Genomic DNA, 22,864 nt, shown 5'->3' on the forward strand with positions numbered 1-22,864 from the left:
CTCTAAACGAGTCAATGGTTTTATAATGGGGGAACTAAAACAAAACAAAACAAAACAAAAAGAACAAAACAAAAAGAAAAACCAGGCCCATAGGCTTTATCCTTCATGTGTAATGGATTACATTTTTCTGTCATGAGTTTGTTCCTTTTTCTGTTTTCACAAAACATGCAGTACACATCAACTTCACTATGGGAAAAATGTTCCTAATCTTCAATCTATTGGGGAAATGCCTGAAAAAAACACAGAAATCACCTCCCAGAATCTACACGATTTAGACATTTATGCTCCAATACGTCTGTTGGTCTATAAGGTGCCACAGGACTCTTTGTCGCTTTTTACAGATCCAGACTAAAACGCCTCCCCTCTGATACTTGACACCATTTAGACAATTTCTGATGTAAATTTCTTAATGAAATGATTGAGTTCTATCTTTCTAGGCTTTTATACCATATTATCAATGCAGCTACCTGACCAACTGAATGATCCCTTAAAATTGTAGGCTAGTAAAAGAGGAAATTAATTCACAAAAGAAGAGCAGGCATTTTAACTGCTTTTATTAGACCATACTGATGCATTTGAAAGAGCCTTGCAATCAAGTCAATGTCATTTCTCCCAAATCTGGGGTGGCAGTCTCCCCTTTGCTCTGTTCTCACTTAACAGAGACAGGAGCAGGGGCAATCCTTCTCTTGATGGCTCTCCTGCCATTCCTCTTCTTGGAAGGTAAAACCACAGGCTGATTTAAGTGCAGGACTCCGCCCTGAGAGATGGTGATACCTCCCAGCAGTTTCTTGAACTCTGAGTCGCTGTGAATGGCCAGCTGCAAGTGGCGTGGGGAAATCCGACGCTTCTTGCTGCGTGCAGCGACTTCCCCAGCAATATCCACAAGCTCATGAGTCACTTATTGAAGCACCGCGGCCATATATACTGGGGCTCCAGCTCCAATACGGTCTGCAAATTGTCCTTTGCGGAGCAATCTGTCTATGCGACTGACAGAGAACTGCAGCCCAGCCCGGGAAGAACGGGTGATTTTGGCCTTAGGGTCTTTTGCGGTTGAGGGCTCACCAGAGTGCTCAGACTCAGACTCAGACTCAGTCATGTTGCAGACTTCTAGTGTTCCAGCAACACTTGGCTTGACTTTCTTGGCTTTCTTTTGTTTTCTCTGCTTGGTTTCCCTGAGTCTTTCCTCAGGAATTGGCCTGCCTAGCTTTTTTCTTGACTTGCTTGGCTTCAGTGGATGTTTCCTTGCTTGCCTCCACTTGCCTGTGTCTTTCTTTGCTTGGCTTGCCTGACTCTCTTTCCTTCTGTTCCTGGCTCTGTTCACTTGCTTTTCTCGCTCTTATTTTGCCTTCTTTGATTTCTTCCTGGTCTGGCCTGATTATGACTGGCCTGACCAAGTGTGGCTTGGTTAAGCCACCTCTTGAAATCACCACAGTAGTATGCTGACCCTGTCTGAGCCTGCAGCCTTTTATAACCTCAGTGCAGACAGAGAAAAAACATACTTTCTGATTGGTTGTCTGAGAACCAATGGGCAGCTACTTCCTTTGTTACCCAAGCCAGAGGGGATATGTCATCCTTTGATGACATCATTCCCATTGATTCACCGTTTGTGTTGGATTTTTAGTCAGTGATATCTGCTATTAGCAAAACTCATCCTGTAACGGCATGAAATAGGCTTTGGTTACATTTTGAAAATAGGATGCCTTAAATTAGGCACCTAAATAACTTATAAGTGGCCTGATTTGAAGAGGAGCTGAGCACCCACAGCTCCTGTTGATTTCACTAGGAGTTTGGAGTGCTCAGCACCTATGGAAATCAGGTCACTTGTAGTTAGTTGCTTAAAAGTGGGTTTAGGGGCGGAAATTCAGGCCTCCTAAAGTTTGAAAATATTGGCCAGTTTCTCTGGAGCCCTTAACTTGGTGATGCTTCCCGTCTCTTAGAGAACCCTCATGGCACCCAAGCCCATGGTAAGGGTTCTTTGCCATTCCAGAAACCCAAGTGTTCACCATTTGTCACTCTCAGCTTTGATTAGCCGCTTCTCTTGTTCGTGAGCTATTTTCTGAGACCGGTTTAAAAACAGCATCTGGAGAGAACCCCTCACATCAGGCCAAATCCATTGTGTGATGTTGCACTCTATAGGATTTTATGAAAATATGCTAATGAGTTAAATATAATGTAACTGGAATATGCTTCATGCAAAAGGTCTCTTGTAAGGTATCATTACAAAGCTTATCATCTACTGAGTGTGGTCATCCTAGTTGTATAAATGTACCACTCATGTATCTGAAACTAGAAATATGAAATAGAACTCTGAGGGCCTATTGTAATTATGCAAAGTGTGGGCCATTCATGGTGGTTTGGAATCTTGATGACTCCCATTAACCAGGACAATCGTCTGCAGATGGCTCTCTTTTACTTCAGATTTCAGAGTAGAAGCCGTGCTAGTCTGTAACCGCAAAAAGAACAGGAGTACTTGTGGCACCTTAGAGACTAACAAATTTATTAGAGCATAAATTTTACTTTTACTTGTAAGTCTCCCTGTATACCTGTGTGCTGGCAAGTGGGTAATGTTTTCCCTTTAAAAAGGTGATCAAAGTTTATGTGAACCCCTCCAGGTATTTAATAATTTCAGAAAGCCTGATTCTAGTATCACTTATACTGTATAAATCTGATATTACTCTAAACGAGTCAATGGTTTTATAATGGGGGAACTAAAACAAAACAAAACAAAACAAAAAGAACAAAACAAAAAGAAAAACCAGGCCCATAGGCTTTATCCTTCATGTGTAATGGATTACATTTTTCTGTCATGAGTTTGTTCCTTTTTCTGTTTTCACAAAACATGCAGTACACATCAACTTCACTATGGGAAAAATTTTCCTAATCTTCAATCTATTGGGGAAATGCCTGAAAAAAACACAGAAATCACCTCCCAGAATCTACACGATTTAGACATTTATGCTCCAATACGTCTGTTGGTCTATAAGGTGCCACAGGACTCTGTCGCTTTTTACAGATCCAGACTAAAACGCCTCCCCTCTGATACTTGACACCATTTAGACAATTTCTGATGTAAATTTCTTAATGAAATGATTGAGTTCTATCTTTCTAGGCTTTTATACCATATTATCAATGCAGCTACCTGACCAACTGAATGATCCCTTAAAATTGTAGGCTAGTAAAAGAGGAAATTAATTCACAAAAGAAGAGCAGGCATTTTAACTGCTTTTATTAGACCATACTGATGCATTTGAAAGAGCCTTGCAATCAAGTCAATGTCATTTCTCCCAAATCTGGGGTGGCAGTCTCCCCTTTGCTCTGTTCTCACTTAACAGAGACAGGAGCAGGGGCAATCCTTCTCTTGATGGCTCTCCTGCCATTCCTCTTCTTGGAAGGTAAAACCACAGGCTGATTTAAGTGCAGGACTCCGGCCTGGGAGATGGTGATACCTCCCAGCAGTTTCTTGAGCTCTGAGTCGCTGTGAATGGGCAGCCGCAAGTGGCGTGGGGAAATCGGACGCTTCTTGCTGCGTGCAGCGACTTCCCCAGCAATATCCACAAGCTCATGAGTCACTTATTGAAGCACCGCGGCCATATATACTGGGGCTCCAGCTCCAATACGGTCTGCAAATTGTCCTTTGCGGAGCAATCTGTCTATGCGACTGACAGAGAACTGCAGCCCAGCCCGGGAAGAATGGGTGATTTTGGCCTTAGGGTCTTTTGCGGTTGAGGGCTCACCAGAGTGCTCAGACTCAGACTCAGACTCAGTCATGTTGCAGACTTCTAGTGTTCCAGCAACACTTGGCTTGACTTTCTTGGCTTTCTTTTGTTTTCTCTGCTTGGTTTCCCTGAGTCTTTCCTCAGGAATTGGCCTGCCTAGCTTTTTTCTTGACTTGCTTGGCTTCAGTGGATGTTTCCTTGCTTGCCTCCACTTGCCTGTGTCTTTCTTTGCTTGGCTTGCCTGACTCTCTTTCCTTCTGTTCCTGGCTCTGTTCACTTGCTTTTCTCGCTCTTATTTTGCCTTCTTTGATTTCTTCCTGGTCTGGCCTGATTATGACTGGCCTGACCAAGTGTGGCTTGGTTAAGCCACCTCTTGAAATCACCACAGTAGTATGCTGACCCTGTCTGAGCCTGCAGCCTTTTATAACCTCAGTGCAGACAGAGAAAAAACATACTTTCTGATTGGTTGTCTGAGAACCAATGGGCAGCTACTTCCTTTGTTACCCAAGCCAGAGGGGATATGTCATCCTTTGATGACATCATTCCCATTGATTCACCGTTTGTGTTGGATTTTTAGTCAGTGATATCTGCTATTAGCAAAACTCATCCTGTAACGGCATGAAATAGGCTTTGGTTACATTTTGAAAATAGGATGCCTTAAATTAGGCACCTAAATAACTTATAAGTGGCCTGATTTGAAGAGGAGCTGAGCACCCACAGCTCCTGTTGATTTCACTAGGAGTTTGGAGTGCTCAGCACCTATGGAAATCAGGTCACTTGTAGTTAGTTGCTTAAAAGTGGGTTTAGGGGCGGAAATTCAGGCCTCCTAAAGTTTGAAAATATTGGCCAGTTTCTCTGGAGCCCTTAACTTGGTGATGCTTCCCGTCTCTTAGAGAACCCTCATGGCACCCAAGCCCATGGTAAGGGTTCTTTGCCATTCCAGAAACCCAAGTGTTCACCATTTGTCACTCTCAGCTTTGATTAGCCGCTTCTCTTGTTCGTGAGCTATTTTCTGAGACCGGTTTAAAAACAGCATCTGGAGAGAACCCCTCACATCAGGCCAAATCCATTGTGTGATGTTGCACTCTATAGGATTTTATGAAAATATGCTAATGAGTTAAATATAATGTAACTGGAATATGCTTCATGCAAAAGGTCTCTTGTAAGGTATCATTACAAAGCTTATCATCTACTGAGTGTGGTCATCCTAGTTGTATAAATGTACCACTCATGTATCTGAAACTAGAAATATGAAATAGAACTCTGAGGGCCTATTGTAATTATGCAAAGTGTGGGCCATTCATGGTGGTTTGGAATCTTGATGACTCCCATTAACCAGGACAATCGTCTGCAGATGGCTCTCTTTTACTTCAGGTTTCAGAGTAGAAGCCGTGTTAGTCTGTATCCGCAAAAAGAACAGGAGTACTTGTGGCACCTTAGAGACTAACAAATTTATTAGAGCATAAATTTTACTTTTACTTGTAAGTCTCCCTGTATACCTGTGTGCTGGCAAGTGGGTAATGTGTTCCCTTTAAAAAGGTGATCAAAGTTTATGTGAACCCCTCCAGGTATTTAATAATTTCAGAAAGCCTGATTCTAGTATCACTTATACTGTATAAATCTGATATTACTCTAAACGAGTCAATGGTTTTATAATGGGGGAACTAAAACAAAACAAAACAAAACAAAAAGAACAAAACAAAAAGAAAAACCAGGCCCATAGGCTTTATCCTTCATGTGTAATGGATTACATTTTTCTGTCATGAGTTTGTTCCTTTTTCTGTTTTCACAAAACATGCAGTACACATCAACTTCACTATGGGAAAAATTTTCCTAATCTTCAATCTATTGGGGAAATGCCTGAAAAAAACACAGAAATCACCTCCCAGAATCTACACGATTTAGACATTTATGCTCCAATACGTCTGTTGGTCTATAAGGTGCCACAGGACTCTGTCGCTTTTTACAGATCCAGACTAAAACGCCTCCCCTCTGATACTTGACACCATTTAGACAATTTCTGATGTAAATTTCTTAATGAAATGATTGAGTTCTATCTTTCTAGGCTTTTATACCATATTATCAATGCAGCTACCTGACCAACTGAATGATCCCTTAAAATTGTAGGCTAGTAAAAGAGGAAATTAATTCACAAAAGAAGAGCAGGCATTTTAACTGCTTTTATTAGACCATACTGATGCATTTGAAAGAGCCTTGCAATCAAGTCAATGTCATTTCTCCCAAATCTGGGGTGGCAGTCTCCCCTTTGCTCTGTTCTCACTTAACAGAGACAGGAGCAGGGGCAATCCTTCTCTTGATGGCTCTCCTGCCATTCCTCTTCTTGGAAGGTAAAACCACAGGCTGATTTAAGTGCAGGACTCCGGCCTGGGAGATGGTGATACCTCCCAGCAGTTTCTTGAGCTCTGAGTCGCTGTGAATGGGCAGCCGCAAGTGGCGTGGGGAAATCGGACGCTTCTTGCTGCGTGCAGCGACTTCCCCAGCAATATCCACAAGCTCATGAGTCACTTATTGAAGCACCGCGGCCATATATACTGGGGCTCCAGCTCCAATACGGTCTGCAAATTGTCCTTTGCGGAGCAATCTGTCTATGCGACTGACAGAGAACTGCAGCCCAGCCCGGGAAGAATGGGTGATTTTGGCCTTAGGGTCTTTTGCGGTTGAGGGCTCACCAGAGTGCTCAGACTCAGACTCAGACTCAGTCATGTTGCAGACTTCTAGTGTTCCAGCAACACTTGGCTTGACTTTCTTGGCTTTCTTTTGTTTTCTCTGCTTGGTTTCCCTGAGTCTTTCCTCAGGAATTGGCCTGCCTAGCTTTTTTCTTGACTTGCTTGGCTTCAGTGGATGTTTCCTTGCTTGCCTCCACTTGCCTGTGTCTTTCTTTGCTTGGCTTGCCTGACTCTCTTTCCTTCTGTTCCTGGCTCTGTTCACTTGCTTTTCTCGCTCTTATTTTGCCTTCTTTGATTTCTTCCTGGTCTGGCCTGATTATGACTGGCCTGACCAAGTGTGGCTTGGTTAAGCCACCTCTTGAAATCACCACAGTAGTATGCTGACCCTGTCTGAGCCTGCAGCCTTTTATAACCTCAGTGCAGACAGAGAAAAAACATACTTTCTGATTGGTTGTCTGAGAACCAATGGGCAGCTACTTCCTTTGTTACCCAAGCCAGAGGGGATATGTCATCCTTTGATGACATCATTCCCATTGATTCACCGTTTGTGTTGGATTTTTAGTCAGTGATATCTGCTATTAGCAAAACTCATCCTGTAACGGCATGAAATAGGCTTTGGTTACATTTTGAAAATAGGATGCCTTAAATTAGGCACCTAAATAACTTATAAGTGGCCTGATTTGAAGAGGAGCTGAGCACCCACAGCTCCTGTTGATTTCACTAGGAGTTTGGAGTGCTCAGCACCTATGGAAATCAGGTCACTTGTAGTTAGTTGCTTAAAAGTGGGTTTAGGGGCGGAAATTCAGGCCTCCTAAAGTTTGAAAATATTGGCCAGTTTCTCTGGAGCCCTTAACTTGGTGATGCTTCCCGTCTCTTAGAGAACCCTCATGGCACCCAAGCCCATGGTAAGGGTTCTTTGCCATTCCAGAAACCCAAGTGTTCACCATTTGTCACTCTCAGCTTTGATTAGCCGCTTCTCTTGTTCGTGAGCTATTTTCTGAGACCGGTTTAAAAACAGCATCTGGAGAGAACCCCTCACATCAGGCCAAATCCATTGTGTGATGTTGCACTCTATAGGATTTTATGAAAATATGCTAATGAGTTAAATATAATGTAACTGGAATATGCTTCATGCAAAAGGTCTCTTGTAAGGTATCATTACAAAGCTTATCATCTACTGAGTGTGGTCATCCTAGTTGTATAAATGTACCACTCATGTATCTGAAACTAGAAATATGAAATAGAACTCTGAGGGCCTATTGTAATTATGCAAAGTGTGGGCCATTCATGGTGGTTTGGAATCTTGATGACTCCCGTTAACCGGGACAATCGTCTGCAGATGGCTCTCTTTTACTTGTAAGTCTCCCTGTATACCTGTGTGCTGTCAAGTGGGTAATGAAGTCTTACAGTGACATGTGATCATGTCACCTGAACTGGAATCCATCTTTAACCTGGTGCTTTTCCATTGAGTAGGAGGGGGTGGGAATCCAGAGAGGGACAAAGGATTCCCTCCTTATGCAAAAGATATATAAATGGGTGGAACAGAACAATGAGAGAGCCATCATGAGGAATCCCCTAGCTATCACCTGATCTGGAACAAGGGCTGTACCAGGGGAAGGACTGTGCCCAGACTAGGAGGGCATTCAGTCTGTGAAAGAGACTTATTGAAACATCTCTGTGGAGGAATATGGTAAGGAAGGGTCCCACTCGTGCTGGGGTGGGGGTGTTGGAAGCAGGAGCAACCGTCTGGGATTCATCCATTCCAGGCACAAAAATCCAGTTCAGGATTGTCTGGGGTGTAGATGAGTGAAGAGTGATCTGAGGAATGGGCCAGGAAAACACTGGAGGCTTTAAGGGATCAGGATCTGAGGCCACATCCAGTGGTGTGTAGGTTTCTCCTCAGCACTTGAACTGCCAGTGTCACTGTTCAGTGTAAGCTCGGGAGTATCTGGATCTGAATACAAAGGCCTATCCCTCGGGCCTACTGGATTTGGGCTGTGATTCCAGCCTCAGTACAATGCAGCTTTCTTTTTGTGTAGGGTCTTTCCTACCAGTTGTGTGCAGTATATGGTACGAATGCAGAACAAACTATGTGCATGCTGCATTACAGTGGCACAGTTTTCTCCCCCTGTGCTCTGCCAATGAAACTGGCTTAACTCACTTCTCCTTTCTACCCTTCTCCCACTCGGGTCTTCACACCTTTGTCCTTGCAGCCCCTGACACCCAGAACGTCTTCAAATGTTCAAAATAAATAAATAAAGACACTTTGGCTGGAGACCAAGCCCGGAAAACATCATCCCCAAAGGACAATCTTTCGGAAGGTTTATGAGGAAAGGAAAATGAGGCCAGCAGGAGCGGTAGATTCTCAAAGAACTTTAATTATAGTGGTTGCCACGAATCACTCAAGGAGAGAGAAATTACAGCACTGTCTAGACTAGGGAAATGTACCACTCCAGCCCCGACCCCGACCATTTGTGAATCGTCCCACAGAAATGCTCCAGCCACTTACAAGCATTCCAAGAGCTTGTTCTCAGCAAGCCTAAGAACCAGCTCATTCTGAACGGGTTAGTAACGGTGGCTCCACTACTCCTCTCCCTGCTGTCCAACAGGGCATTCTGAAACTTCCCAGAATCCACTGCTTCTGGGGTCTGTGCTGGGAACTGCGGGATAGGTACCACATGGTGTCGCAACTGAAGGGCTTTAAAGCAGTGCTCTTGTAGGGCAAATCCGCAGAGCTCCGAACACCAGTCAGCATGGCAGTGCGGGCACAGTGACCAGCCTGTGCTCCAACTGGGCCGATCTCACTGGTTCCAGTGCTCCAGTGTAACCTGGCTCTGGACAGACTGTCACCTCCTTGCTTGGGATGCCTCTGCATGTGCCACTCCAAGCCATGCTGGCTTTTGCCTGAGCCTTATACCTACAGTAGCTCTTATTGAGTTTGCTCTCCACTCTTCCCCCACCCCCACCAGTGTCTCTCTCCCATTATTACCCCTCATTCAGTTAGTTCAGAACTTCTGAGAAAATTCACTTTGGGGCTGAAACTTGACAGGCTAGTGCCCAGCCAGGAGGCGAATGCAGTCTGTGAGCTCAGCCAGCAGGAAACAATATTTGCTTTTACCGTGTTATGAAACAGCTTTTATCCGACTCTTTTCACGCAGGGATACGTTTAAAATGGCTGAACGTTCGGGCCCGGTTCCCTGGTGCAGTCCGTCTGCTTTGTACCACTCCAGGGACGCAAAGTAACCGGGCTTATGGCTGCTTTGCTTCACTGGAGCAGCACACGAACCAGAGCACACAGTGAATGTGGCCCTTTAAATCTGGTGAGTGACGATGGTGCACTGGGGAGTTGGGCCCTCACTAGGTATCATTTGCGTAGCATAGTTTGAAATACAGCCTCTAAAGCAACGACAGCCGGCGGTGGGGTTGGGCAAGGGGAGCAAAGGGATGGGGAGCAGGGTTACGGTGTCTTTCTCTTCAGTTCCACAGTCCCTGGCCAGATCCTCAGCAGGTGGAAGCTGGCACAGCTGCACTGGCAGCCATGGAGCTGTGGTGATTTATAGCAGGCTGAGGATCTGGCACTGTGCCTTGGGGGTGGGAGGGGGAGAGGCTGTATCTGTCACTCAGTGGGGAAATGACAGTGATGTACACGTGTTCCCTCTGCTCTGCTCAATGTCTGGCCCTTCTCTCCCCCTCAGTGCTGCCCAAGTACGAGGTGTCGGTGAAGCTGCCCAAGAAAATCACCATCCAGGATGAGGAGCTGAAAGTGGCTTTCTGTGGTCTGTGAGTCGCGGGGTTTGAGTCACCGTTCTTTGTGCTTGTCCACCATTGCCTTCCTGCTGCTACCCCAGAAACCAGAGCTGGAGAAGGCCCCTTGGGTCACTTTCTCTCCATCCCCAAGGGCTCTGGGCAGGATTGTTCCCTACTGTCTAGTCTGCACCCAGCCCAAGCTTTAAACATCCCAAGAAATGGGGCTCCTCCCCCTGCCCCAGGAAACGATGCCTCAGACTCATACAGCTCCCTCCCAGAAAGGTTTTCTCTGTTATTCATCCCAAATTTCCCCTTTCTTAACATCCTTCCATCCTTCCTAATCAGACCCCCAAGTGCCCCCTTAAATAATCCTGCCCCCGCCCTTGGTGATGCCTCTTTCAGACACTTGTAGGCAGAAATTATGTCCCTACTTAGACATCCCGTAACAAGACTCGCCAGATTTAACTCTTCCTTACTTCCTCATAAATCCCTCCCTCCAGCTCCCTGCTCATATTTCTTGCTCTTCTCTGAACACCCTCCAATTTGTCAATGGCTTTCGGGTAAAGAGGTGCCCGGAGCTGAAAACAGTGCTCCAGAGGTGTCGTGTAGCGGTGACAGGAGATGATAATCCCTCTCTATACAGCCTTAGTGCGACCCCACCTGGAAGACAGTGTTCAGCTCTGGGCCCCACAGCTCTGAGGAGACTGCACCTGGAATATTGTCTGCAGGTCTGGGCTCTTCCGTACCAGAAAGGTGTGGCCAAATGGGAGGGAACTGGGAGAAGGGAAACTCAACTGATTAAGGAGGAGAGGAGCCTGAGTATCAGGCAACATTTCCTAATGGGGCAGGCCTGTTGGGTAATGGAATAATCTCCCCCAGGAAATGGCTGGAGTCCCATCACTTGAGTCACTGAAAAACAGGACTAGACCAAGCTCCAGAGAATAGACATTAGGAAACCAGCAACAGAGTCCTCAGGGGCAATGGTATAAAGGGCCCGAAAAGGCCGCTTCTGACTGTTTCTGTCTCCCTGTCTAAGCACCTTGTGTCTCTTTAACCCCTCTCTGGTTACAGATACACCTATGGGACCCCTGTCCCTGGCCTCGTGAATGTCCGTGTATGCCGGAGATTCTCCCAGTCCAGGTCACGCTGCTATGGAAGAGAGGCCGAGGCTGTGTGTGAGGAATTCACCAGACAGGTGAGTCCAAGGCCCATCCCATAGGCAGGAGGTGACTGTCTTGAGGAGGGCGATCTGTGTCTGTCAAAGGGGATTGTTAGACCTCAGCTGGGATTCTGTGTTCTGGGTTGGGCTTTTTCTCACAGGAGGGAGGTATTGGTTAGAAGGAGGTGAGGCCAGGGCTGGGGGATATAAATTATGAAGAAAAACCCCTCGGGTGAAATCCTGGCCCCATTGAAATCAATGGCAAAACTCCCATTGACATCAGTCAGATCAGGATTCACCCCAAATGGGTATTTCATCCATCTGGGAAATAGAAGACCCTGAAAGGTTTTTGTATCAGTGAACGGGATTGAGATGGAGAGGGGAGCAGGAGCAGAGCAGAGGAGAAAGCAAGAGGGAACTGTAGGATCTGGAAGAGAGAGAGAACTCAAGAGGAAGAAAAAAGAGAGAGACAGGCAAAGAGGTAAAGAGAACGGGGTAGAGCAATAAAGAGAGAGACAGAGAATATGAAGGAGAAGAAAGTAAGAGAGAAAATAGAGGTAGGTTAGACAGAGATAGTTGGAGGAAAAGAAAGAGAAAGAAAGAGAAGGAGGAAGAGAGAAAGAATGTGCATGGAGAAAGAGAGAGGATTCCAAGGGTGGATAAAAGACACAATGAGATTTATCACACTAATGGGAAGTTTCAGATCTAGGGGATGTAATCTGAACAATCAGGGAACCAGGTGTGTAACTTGGAGAATTTGGGGTGAAGTGCATCAGAGAGGGCAGCATTTTGGATATGTCACTGGGGACCAGAGATGCCTTGATTGGTTTGTTGAGGAAGAAGGGAAGAGAGGAAGTCAGGCCGGATCAAGCCAATAAGAGGATGGGATTAAGGCAAACCAAGCAGTAGGCAAATGTCTTGGGTGCTGGGGTATCTGTTCCTGTTTCACACGGACCTGAATTGTACAGGGATTTCCATGGTAATTTCCTCTTTGATCTCTGGCTCAGGCGGACGTTCGAGGCTGTGTCTCCAATGTGATGAAGACTAAAATATTCCAGCTCAAGCAAAAGAGTTATGAGATGAAAATTGAGGTTGAAGGCAAGATCACGGAAGAGGGTACAGGTATGCATCATGCTGACCTAGTGGAGCTGTGGGGCCACACTGCAATAGCAGTGGGCATTGCAAGCCAGCACTGAAGGGCACTGGCAGAACTGGACAACGTGAGGCAGGATTGGAGCATCTGGAGGTGCTGCAGGTCAGGACATTAGTTCAAGCCCCTCTTTGCCGTGTTTTCTTTCAGGAGTGGAGTTAACTGGGACAGGCTCCAGTGAGATCACAGGCACCATGAGCAAAATCAGCTTTGAACAGGTGGACTCTCATTACATACCAGGGATCCCCTTCTCCGGGCAGGTAGGGAACCTCTGAGAGCCCAGGAAATTACCTGACACGAGTGTGCTTGTCTGGAGAGAATGAGAACTTGCAAATGGAAAAGGGAAAACATGGGAGGATCACAAACCACGGGAACAGGAGCCATCTCCCTCTGCCTCTACACATGCTGTGGTATCCTTGCCATTAGTGGGAATTGCAGCGCCTTCCTCTGACCCCCTGGTGCTGTCAGAGACAGGATACAGAGGAGAAGGCCCATTGGTGTGGCCAGCACAGTCCTTCCCATGTTCCCAATCACAGACTCTGTGAGGACGTGCCGCCTCCTCAGGTGGTTCAGACTCACCCAGCACATTCACACACCCTTGGTCCCTTGGTCAGCTCTGTAGGAAACACCCTCTGGAGCTGCCTCAGGGGAATAACGTGGGCAAAGGGTCGTTAGGAATGTAGGGACTGCTTTCCCTGCCTCGTATAAGCAACAGAGATTGGATTTGTTCCTTTAGGTGAAGCTGGTGGACGGGACCGATGCTCCAATCGCCAACGAAACCATCCGGATTTCCATAGGGAGAAACAACTACGAAGCCAACTACACAACGAATGAAGAGGGCCGAGTCTCGTTTTCTATAGACACTGTCAACTTCACAGAAAACTCGATTCAAATCACTGTGAGTGGCTGAATCCAGGGAGCTAGGGGATGGGAGGTGTCACTGACTAAGCTCCAGGGCAGATGTCCGTAGGTTTATTGACCTCTCTGCCCATCGGGACATAAAACAAAGAGTTTGTTGGCTGGGAATTTCAGTCTCCTCCTCTCTGTCTTGCTCTCTCTCTGTCTGTCCCTTGCTCTCTGTGTCTTGCACACACTCTGTCGCTCTCCCTCTGGTTCTCCATCTCTCTCTCTCCATAGGAGCATGGAAAATGCAGATCAGTGCACGGTGCACTGAAAAATCTGCCAAGAACATGTTTTTAAAATTACCCACTTTTTCCTTCTGAAATGCTAGTAGACTTGTTACTCACTTTTTGATCTGATGTAAAAACGTTCTTCTTTATCAGGCAAACCATAAATCTGAACTGAACTGTTACGACACAGACTGGATCACCCCTGTGTATGGTAACACCATTCACATGGCAACACGCTTTTACTCCCCGAGTAAGAGCTTTCTCAAAATTGAGCCCCTGTCTCAGACTTTAAGCTGCGGTTCCAATGAGATGGTCCGGGTGCACTACATCCTGAAGCCAGAGGCCGTGGGGGAGCAGAAGGAAATCGTCTTTTACTATGTGGCAGCCAGACACCCATATATGTACCAGGTCCCCAAACTGCCCCGAGGCCAGGTTCTCTTGACCTTGACATTTACATGTAAAAGCCAGTGAAGGAAATGCAGAACTGGCCAGCCAGTGGATGGTTTCTGCAGGGAGAGATTTCAGAGTAGCAGACGTGTTAGCCTGTATCCGCAAAAAGAACAGGAGTACTTGTGGCACCTTAGAGTCTAACAAATTTATTAGAGCATAAGCTTTTGTGGACTACAGCCCACTTCTTCGGATGCATACAGAGTGGAATAAATATTGAGGAGATATATATACACACATACAGAGAGCATAAACAGGTGGGAGTTGTCTTACCAACTCTGAGAGGCCAATTAAGTAAGAGAAAAAAAACTTTTGAAGTGATAAATCAAGCTAGCCCAGTACAGACAGTTTGATAAGAAGTGTGAGAATACTTACAAGGGGAGATAGATTCAATGTTTGTAATGGCTCAGCCATTCCCAGTCCTTATTCAATCCTGAGTTGATTGTGTCTAGTTTGCATATCAATTCCAGCTCAGCAGTCTCTCGTTGGAGTCTGTTTTTGAAGTTTTTCTGTTGTAATATAGCCACCCGCAGGTCTGTCATTGAATGACCAGACAGGTTAAAGTGTTCTCCCACTGCTTTTTGAGTATTATGATTCCTGATGTCAGATTTGTGTCCATTAATTCTTTTGCGGAGAGACTGTCCGTTTTTTTTTCTCTTACTTAATTGGCCTCTCAGAGTTGGTAAGACAACTCCCACCTGTTTATGCTCTCTGTATGTGTGTATATATATCTCCTCAATATTTATTCCACTCTGTATGCATCTGAAGAAGTGGGCTGTAGTCCACTAAAGCTTATGCTCTAATAAATTTGTTAGTCTCTAAGGTGCCACAAGTACTCCTGTTCTTTTTGCAGGGAGAGAGAATTTCTGACTTGGTCGAGGTCCTGGTAAACTCCAGTCTGGGTCTGGGACTCTGTATGGCTCTGCGGGATTTTCTGCTCCTTCCCCACAGGAAGGCATCAGTATAGACACCCCCCACCCCCAGCATTCCCCCATGAGCATCCCCCACCTCCCACCAGGACCCCTGTAACAGGAGGGTTTCTTCTTCCTGGCAGGTGATGGCCAAAGGAGGCATCGTGAGGGCAGGCACCAAGGTGCATCCCGTAGGGGATGGAGAACGTGAGTAGAGCTGTGTGAATAACTGATTTCCTGGTTCCCTGGCCAAACCAGAAACCTCAAAAAACAATTGTTTGGGGGCGACTGAACCATTTCACTTTTGAACTGCTTTAATCTTTTTAAAATTGAATTGAAGGGAAATTGTAAATGAGGAGTTGTTTTGAATTAAAAAATGGAACCTTCCATTTAGGAAATGTCGAAACAAAACCTTCTGATTTGTTGCTGATTTTTTCCTGCCCAAAACTATTTCGTGAATTTCACACAAATTTGTGAAATGTTTTGGTTGATCCGAGTCTGTGTTTTTCAACAACAAAAAATCATCTGAAAAATTTCAGCCTGTTCTCATTGTGAGCTCTCTCCACCCCTTTCTCTGCCTGTCCTGCTGTGTCTGAAGGAGGTGCTGAGAACAGCGCCCTTCTCTCCTCTTTGCTTTCGCTCTTACTCCTTGTCTCATTAGTCATAGTCTTGCTCTCCCTTTGAATCATAGAATACCAGGGTTGGAAGGGACCTCAGGAGGTCATCTAGTCCAACCCCATACTCAAAGCAGGACCAATCCCCAGATAGATTTTTGTCCCAGATCCCTAAATGGCCCCCTCAAGGACTGAGCTCACAACCTTGGGTTTAGCAGGCCAGTGCTCAAACCACTGAGCTATCCCTCCCCCCTTTGACACACATACAGTTCCCCTGACCGATTTCATTTCATTAATGGCAGTCTGAAGGAATCCCCAGTTTGACTGATTCAGGCTGGCTGGGCAAATTCCACCTTGAGGAGCAGGAGTGTGGAATCCCACCCCCTCTGCAGCCCTGTGCGCACAACCCTCTGCACAGAGCCCCTGTACAACATGCACGTCTTTCCTCGCCTTCATTATTGCATGGGCAGGGGGGTCCTGCACTGATGGAGGACAGTACTAGACTCTAGCTGATATGGATTTAAGGGACATGCTGAGATCCACCAAACCCATCTCACCTGAACATCCTGCACCGGGTGTTTGCAGTAAGAGTCAAAGGCCTCAACTATGTGCCAAAACTCTTACCCTTGGATAGCAAATTTTTCAGGGTGGCTGATGTTGCAGCCATAATGAGGGAGCCTAGGGAAATGTGTGGCCCTGGAGCTGATTCTCTATAGCTTAGCCCCCCCGCACCCTCTCTCTGTTTGCCAGATATCCAGGTATTTGAGCTGAGGCTCCCTGTGGGGCCTGATATCGCCCCCCTGGCCCGGGTACTCGTATACACCACTTTACCCAGCGGGGACGTTATTGCCAATTCCGAAGATTTCAAGATTGAAAACTGCTTTGCCAATAAGGTGAGCATCCGGTTTCTATAACTCGCATTCACCCCATGGACAATGGCCCACCTGTGGAACCTGGAATTGCAAATTTCAAGGAAGACTCAGGAAATGTTCAATGGCTCCATGAGCCCATCGGGCACTGACCATGGATCAGTAATTGAATATGAGAGATGAATGCACATCAGGAGTAATTTGCATAGGCAGAATTATAAGGGTGGAAGCAGAACTGACGTATAGGGGGCACTGCTGGTCATGTTTGAATTGCATTGGTCAGGGCTGAGGGGCATTGGCAGGGCTCTGTGGGGAGCCCAGGACTGGAATAGCGGGGGCTGCAGGGCAGAGTTCAGGGGCATTGACAGAGCTGTGTGCGGCGGTTCCAGGACTGGGCTGTGCTGCGAGGCAGAGTATGAAGGTACCTGGAGAAGTAGCTCCTCTAACTCCTTTCCTGGCATTGCAGGTTGACTTGCATTTCTCTCCGGACAAGGGTCTCCCTGCCTCCGACACTCACCTCCGGATCGGAGCCTCCCCGGGCTCCCTGTGCGCCGTCCGTGCTGTGGACAAGAGCGTCCTCCTCATGAAACCTGAAGCCGAGCTCTCGCCCAGCTCTGTAAGTGCCAGCCTGGCCCAGTGATCAACAGGTGCAAGAGCTGGTCTTGTCTGGAAAGTGCCAAGAATCACTCGTGAGAGCTAGGGCAGAGCAGTCTGTCTGTTATTGTAGGTTCCCTCATCAGCACAGGGGCTGTGCCCACTGCTTGATCTATGTAGGGCCCTCATGAAAACTATTGCTGCACCCAGTGGTTTATAGTTCTGGGGCCACTTGTGAGGACACAACCACACATACTGATTTATTACTGGAGGGCCACTGGTGAGCACTGGTCAGCACACACTGGGTTATTATGGAAAAGTCAGTGCTGAGCCTTGGAGTCAGACATTCTGCTCTGTTACTGTAGGGTTTGTTATTGTAGGGTCAACCTTGGTAACTGGGATTGCACGCACATGTGTGTTAGTTTAAAGCTGTCTGTGATCACTAGGGTGGCACACGCTGGTTTATTATTATTGGGCCTGTGGTCACTGACATCAAGGCGTGTCCCCGCAGGTGTATAATTTGCTCCCAGTGAAGGAGATCAGGGGTTATAATTACCGAGAGCACCATTTGGAGGAAGAAGACAATAACCCTTGTGTGAAACTCGACGTCATTATAAACGGATTCATCTATGGACCCATTTCTCCTGACAGTGAAGGGGACGCCTACAATGTTCTCAAGGTGAGCGCCACATCTCCCTTCAGTGTGTGAAATCGCTGTTAGTTCAGAAGATTTCCCCACCATGTTCTTGGGTGAGCAAACTCCTGTCATATCCCATAGGTGCTGTCTGAGCGCACTTAGCTGGGTGCTCGTTAGCCAGCACATTTGAGGTAATAACTAAAGCTGGGCCAGGAAACCCCAGATGGGAACCCCCCAGCATTGAGGATTAAATGCCTCTCTCAACCACTGAACTCTAGAGGTTTCCCATCACTAATTTAAACATGACAAGGAGACATTCTAACAGCTGGGGCACAGAAATAGAGCCCAGAAATGGGCGACTCTGTCTCTGCAGCCATTTTGTCAAAGAGATCCTGTCCCACACGCTCTCTATCCCATCTATGTAGGTCTCTGTGAAGTGCCAGTCTCCATTTTATCTACACACGCACTCGCAGAGATGTGCAGAGTGCCGCTCTGAACCAGCACCCAGGGTAATTACCCAGCCCCAGCTAGTGAGGGTTTGGTGTCCTGCGGGATTTCAGGTTTGTTCCCAGTGGGACTTGCTCCCAAATCAGCCAAACCCCAGCATACCTGACAATGACTGCTAGGCATCTCAGCAGAGAGGCAGGGGATGGACTGGGGCAGAGAGACTGAACTCCCTCCAGGGCAGGGCCGAGGCAAGCCGGCAGGGGCTGAGTGCACGGCGCAAGCTTAAACTGCTCATGCCTCTGATGAACCTGCTCTGAGGACACACAGGACGTCCATCACCAGCTGCTGGTAAAGCGCCTTTCACTGACCTAGACCTCGCCCTTCGCTTCCCACCAGCCACACTGGCATTGACCTCTCAGGCCTTAGTGTCTGCTCTTGCAATGACCCATCCCTGCACTGTGATAAGCCCATCACATCCCGATCCAGTCCAGACAGCACGTTTATCTCCCGACGTATGGTTTACTTTACCACATGGCTGTCTGGGTTATCTTTTTACAGGCGATGGGTTTAAAAGTCTTCACCAGCACCAAGGTCCAGAAGCCCAGACTCTGCATGGAGAGAATGTACAGTAGAACATATGTACCTGCGGGGGCTGGTATTAGTGGTAAAAGAGCTTGCTTTGTTTTACCCTGCTTATACCCCCCGTTAGGTGCGTTTCCTGCTCCCCTCCCTTTCACCCTCTCCTCTGCATGGAAATTAGACCAATTCGACCAGACTCTGATCTCAGCTATGCTGGCCGAAATCCACTAACGTCAGTCCTGAAATAGGAATCTGGTCCATTTCCACCTGCTTGCTCCACCTGCTTGCTAACCTTCCACCAGCTAAGGAAATATGCACTGTTGTAACTACACTAATGCAGTGGCACCTTGCACCCCCTAATGTAGATTTGTTGCACTGGCAAAAAACAGCAGCTAAATCTTGTTGACTTTGGTTGCAGCTCTCTCAACCTGGAACAGGACAATTTCCACTTCCAGGTTTTCACCTTCCAGCAAGTGCTAGAGAAAAAAACCAAGCAGAAAGAGAGACAGGTTCAATGGGGAGGGAGTGTGAACCCAGGGGGAGAGTTTAGGATTGGGAAGCAGGAAATATGTTCTCCATTCTCAGCTGTCCCATCAACTTGACCTTGGATGAATCATTTCACTTCTTTGTGCCTTAATATTCCTATCTGTAAAAGGGGACTAATTATACTTACACAACCTTGTGAAGAGCTCTGAGATTAGATGGCTAAATATTAGTGTTAATTATGCTCTCAGTTAACTAGTGGAAATGAAGAGTAAACAGATCAGATTACTGACCCTCAAATCCAATGTCCCCATTTCTACTGTAGAACATCAGACTACTGGTCTATATATGGCAGTGTCCTGCCTCCTGACCATATTGGATCAGCACTGTCATCTTTCTAGCGCAAGGTCCCTCTTCAGACAGTGGCCAATGGTGGCTGCTTCAGAGGAAGATGGAAAACCTCTGTATTACACCTCACTGTGCTATGGGGCAAATTTCTTCCTGATCTATGGCTGGATATCAGCTTATGCCCTGAAGCACGAGGACTGATATCCCGGATCATCTGAATCCTAGCTGGTGTCACTAGTGTTTCTGCTACTCTTAGTCATATACAGACACAGGATTTTTTTCTGTGAAACTCACTGAACTATTTGCATCTATAACGGCTTGGGGCAGTGAGTTCCACCGGTTAATTCCATTTGAAGTGGATATAGCCAGGGCTCTGAGGGCTGCTTCAATGCAGTTATTATGTCTGGGCTTCCCATATCCTCCATGATTGGTGGAGTTGGAATAAACATGTTCATTCATCCATACCACCCCTATAAGAAGTGCAGAAGTCTTTAGAAAATGGACAGTGCTGAGCTCATAATAGGGCAATAGAGATGTTTTTTCAATGGCTTCTAAAGAAGTTCAGAAAAGACAGCTGATGACATTGGGAGAGTGGGGTGGGGAAGGGAGTAATTGGTTGCAAGCAAAGATAGGTTTAAGTTTGGGTCTGAATTTGAAAAGAGCGGGTTTCAAATCTAGGGTTTAGAATCCAATCTGTCACTAACTGGAAACAAAGTGCCATGATATAGAATGGGGTCTAACATATCACCTTTCTCTCCCTTACCTCCTCCAACATCTAAAGCGGGGCTCTCATATGAGGCAGATACCTTAGTTGGTGGCAAGATGGAAAATCTCATTCATGGCCCAGTGGAGACAATCCGGAAGTATTTCCCTGAGACGTGGATTTGGGATTTAGTTCCAGTGAAGTAAGTGATGTTTAGGGGATGTGGTGAGTGTGGTCAACTGGGTTACACAGACTCTCAGAAGAAGTTGCTCAGACACCATGAGATGTGCTTATATCCTTCTGTGATAGCTGGAGTACCTTTTGTAGATAGACTAGAGAGAGACAAGCATGAGGGATGGATAGGCAGGTAGAGGAAAGACAGGAAGTAAGTTAACTAGTTCTACTAATACACCACAGTGACTCCTTCTCCTCTCAGTAACTGGGAGACAATTGTGTGGATCTCAATGGACAATCCCCTGTTGTGTGTGTGTTTGTGTGTGTCGGAGGGAGGTGTAATTTCTTTTTGGTCCCAGCTCTGGCGCAGAAGTCGCTATTAGCTATGCATCTCATCCTTTTCTGTATCTGTGTGTCCTGAGGGATTTTCTGTTCACCGTGGAACCCCAACCCCAGTTTTGTTATTTGGATGATTCTTCTGCGGAGCTGGATGTAGGATAGGATGGGAGGAAGTGTTCTGCGGGGAGCCTACAATAACCAACCAGCATGCACACCCCCAGTGCTCCCAAGGCAGTTACAAAAGTGGGGGAGAGGGTGTTCATTCAGGATGTTCTGAGGGACACAGTTGTTTCCCCCAAAGCTAGGAAAGCTCCCCCCATCTCCTTGTTCTTGTTTTGTCACCAGGTCTGTCGGAAGTGCTGATTTGGCCGTGACCATCCCCGACACCATCACAGAATGGAAAGCCAACGCGTTCTGCACTTCAAGTGACACTGGCTTTGGCCTGTCCCCAACCGTGTCCCTCAGAGCCTTCCAGCCCTTCTTCGTGGAGCTCACCCTGCCCTACTCTGTGGTGCGCGGCGAGGCCTTCACACTAAGGGCCACTGTCTTCAACTACCTGACCCGCTGCATCAGGGTAAGGGACACTCGCAGCTTTGCTCAGCAGGGGCCAAGGAGGAGACCACATGGGCCAGTTGCAACATGGCTTCCCATCCAAGGGTGGCAGCTGATTGGCCCCTAGGAAAGTGTCTTATTACAGTGGAAAGAAATGGGTGATGGAAAGGAAGAATCTGATTGGCTCCTAGGTATGTGTTACTATAGAGGTACAGAGTGGGCATTATGAAAGAAGAAATCAGTTTGGCTGACAAAGGTTTGCGAGCTGCAGATATACCTGACACCAACTTCCTGTGTGGCTGAAGGCACCTGGCCTTAGATCTCCTGTGCCTATCTCATGACCCCATGGTAAGCAAGGTACCTGGGGTGACCACACACTGTGCATCAACCCTTACTCTAGTGGAGACTCCAGGCTTCCTGGAATGGACACATGTGCTTGGCCTTTGGCCTCACGCTGCACAACACCCCCTGCTGCACTACAGCCGCTGGGAAACTCACTGGCCTGTTGCATCCATGGAAACGGCACTGACTCTTTAGCCCCACTAGCCTGCAGTGTATTCTTGCTCCAGCACAAGGGACTGGAGGGGACTGAGGAAGGGGGTCCCTGCAAAATTGTGGTGACTTTTCTCTCAGCTTTTATTTAAATGGGTTTCATTCTAGGTAAAGTGAAGCGGGAACAAGCTTTACAGTGTTAAGGGCCCCCAAGGCCCTCTCATCCGCTTCCCCATCCCTTTCCTGCCCTTTGCTACGCTCACTGATGGTCCCCAATTCTGTTCCCTCTCAGCTACTCCCAGATAGCCCCCCCGCCCCTCACTGCCAGCACTTCCCCTCCTCCCCTAACAAGACACCAGAGGGCTCTCAGACTCATACCAAGGTGGTAAATTTGGGTTCACCACTTTGTCTTTATTCCCACAACTGGTCCTGGGTCCCTCAGGCCCTGCAATCACCTGTTTCTTCAGAGCCATGCACCCAACTCTCTGCCCATCCTCAGTCTCCTGCACCTCCCCAAACCTCGGTACCCCTCAGCTTTCCCCACCTCAATCCCTGCCCCACCAAATCCCTGTGGCCCCCAAACTCCCTGCCCCCTCTCCTCCCCTGCACTGTCCCATCTCCATTTACCCCCAAACCCTTCGAACCCCTCTCTCTCTCCCTGCCTGATGGCACCTCTCTGTACAATTGACAGGTCAGCATCTCACTGGCTCCATCTGATGACTTCCGGGCTACCCCTGTGGAGAAGGAAGAAGAATCTTATTGTCTCTGTGTGAACGGACGGAAAACAGTGTCTTGGGCTGTGACCCCAAAATCTCTGGGTAAGGGACCTGGCAACTCCAAAATCTCGGATCAGGAACTAATGGATGGCTCCAAAACCTCTGTGAAAGGGACCAAGTGGCACTGAAATTTCTGGATAAGATTTCTGGTGGCTCCAACCTCTCTGGAAGGGACTGATCCACTGTGAAAGGAGGAAGGCTGGCCTTGTGGCTGAGGCACTGGACTGGACTCAGGAGACCTGGACTCAGTGTCCAGCTCTTGGGCAAGTCAGTGTTCCTGTGCCTCAGTTTCCCCATCTGACTACTGCGA

At 47.2% G+C, this 22,864-nt stretch overlaps 1 protein-coding gene across 1 annotated transcript in view; it reads left to right on the forward strand.

Annotated features, from left to right (window-relative positions):
• LOC128843613 (ovostatin-like) overlaps window positions 1-22,864 on the forward strand; it is a 372,466-nt gene that overhangs the window by 319,247 nt on the left and 30,355 nt on the right. The window contains exons 7-20 of the mRNA XM_054040589.1: window positions 10,099-10,183; window positions 11,222-11,345; window positions 12,317-12,431; window positions 12,610-12,719; window positions 13,196-13,357; window positions 13,743-13,970; window positions 15,091-15,154; window positions 16,312-16,454; window positions 16,897-17,046; window positions 17,536-17,703; window positions 18,667-18,763; window positions 20,300-20,423; window positions 21,080-21,308; window positions 22,470-22,596. Of these exons, the coding sequence (XP_053896564.1) occupies window positions 10,099-10,183; window positions 11,222-11,345; window positions 12,317-12,431; window positions 12,610-12,719; window positions 13,196-13,357; window positions 13,743-13,970; window positions 15,091-15,154; window positions 16,312-16,454; window positions 16,897-17,046; window positions 17,536-17,703; window positions 18,667-18,763; window positions 20,300-20,423; window positions 21,080-21,308; window positions 22,470-22,596 (1,926 nt within the window). The remainder of the gene's footprint in view (window positions 1-10,098; window positions 10,184-11,221; window positions 11,346-12,316; window positions 12,432-12,609; window positions 12,720-13,195; window positions 13,358-13,742; window positions 13,971-15,090; window positions 15,155-16,311; window positions 16,455-16,896; window positions 17,047-17,535; window positions 17,704-18,666; window positions 18,764-20,299; window positions 20,424-21,079; window positions 21,309-22,469; window positions 22,597-22,864) is intronic.

Source organism: Malaclemys terrapin, chromosome 1 (assembly GCF_027887155.1).
Source record: "Malaclemys terrapin pileata isolate rMalTer1 chromosome 1, rMalTer1.hap1, whole genome shotgun sequence".
Classification (NCBI taxonomy): Eukaryota; Metazoa; Chordata; order Testudines; family Emydidae; genus Malaclemys; species Malaclemys terrapin.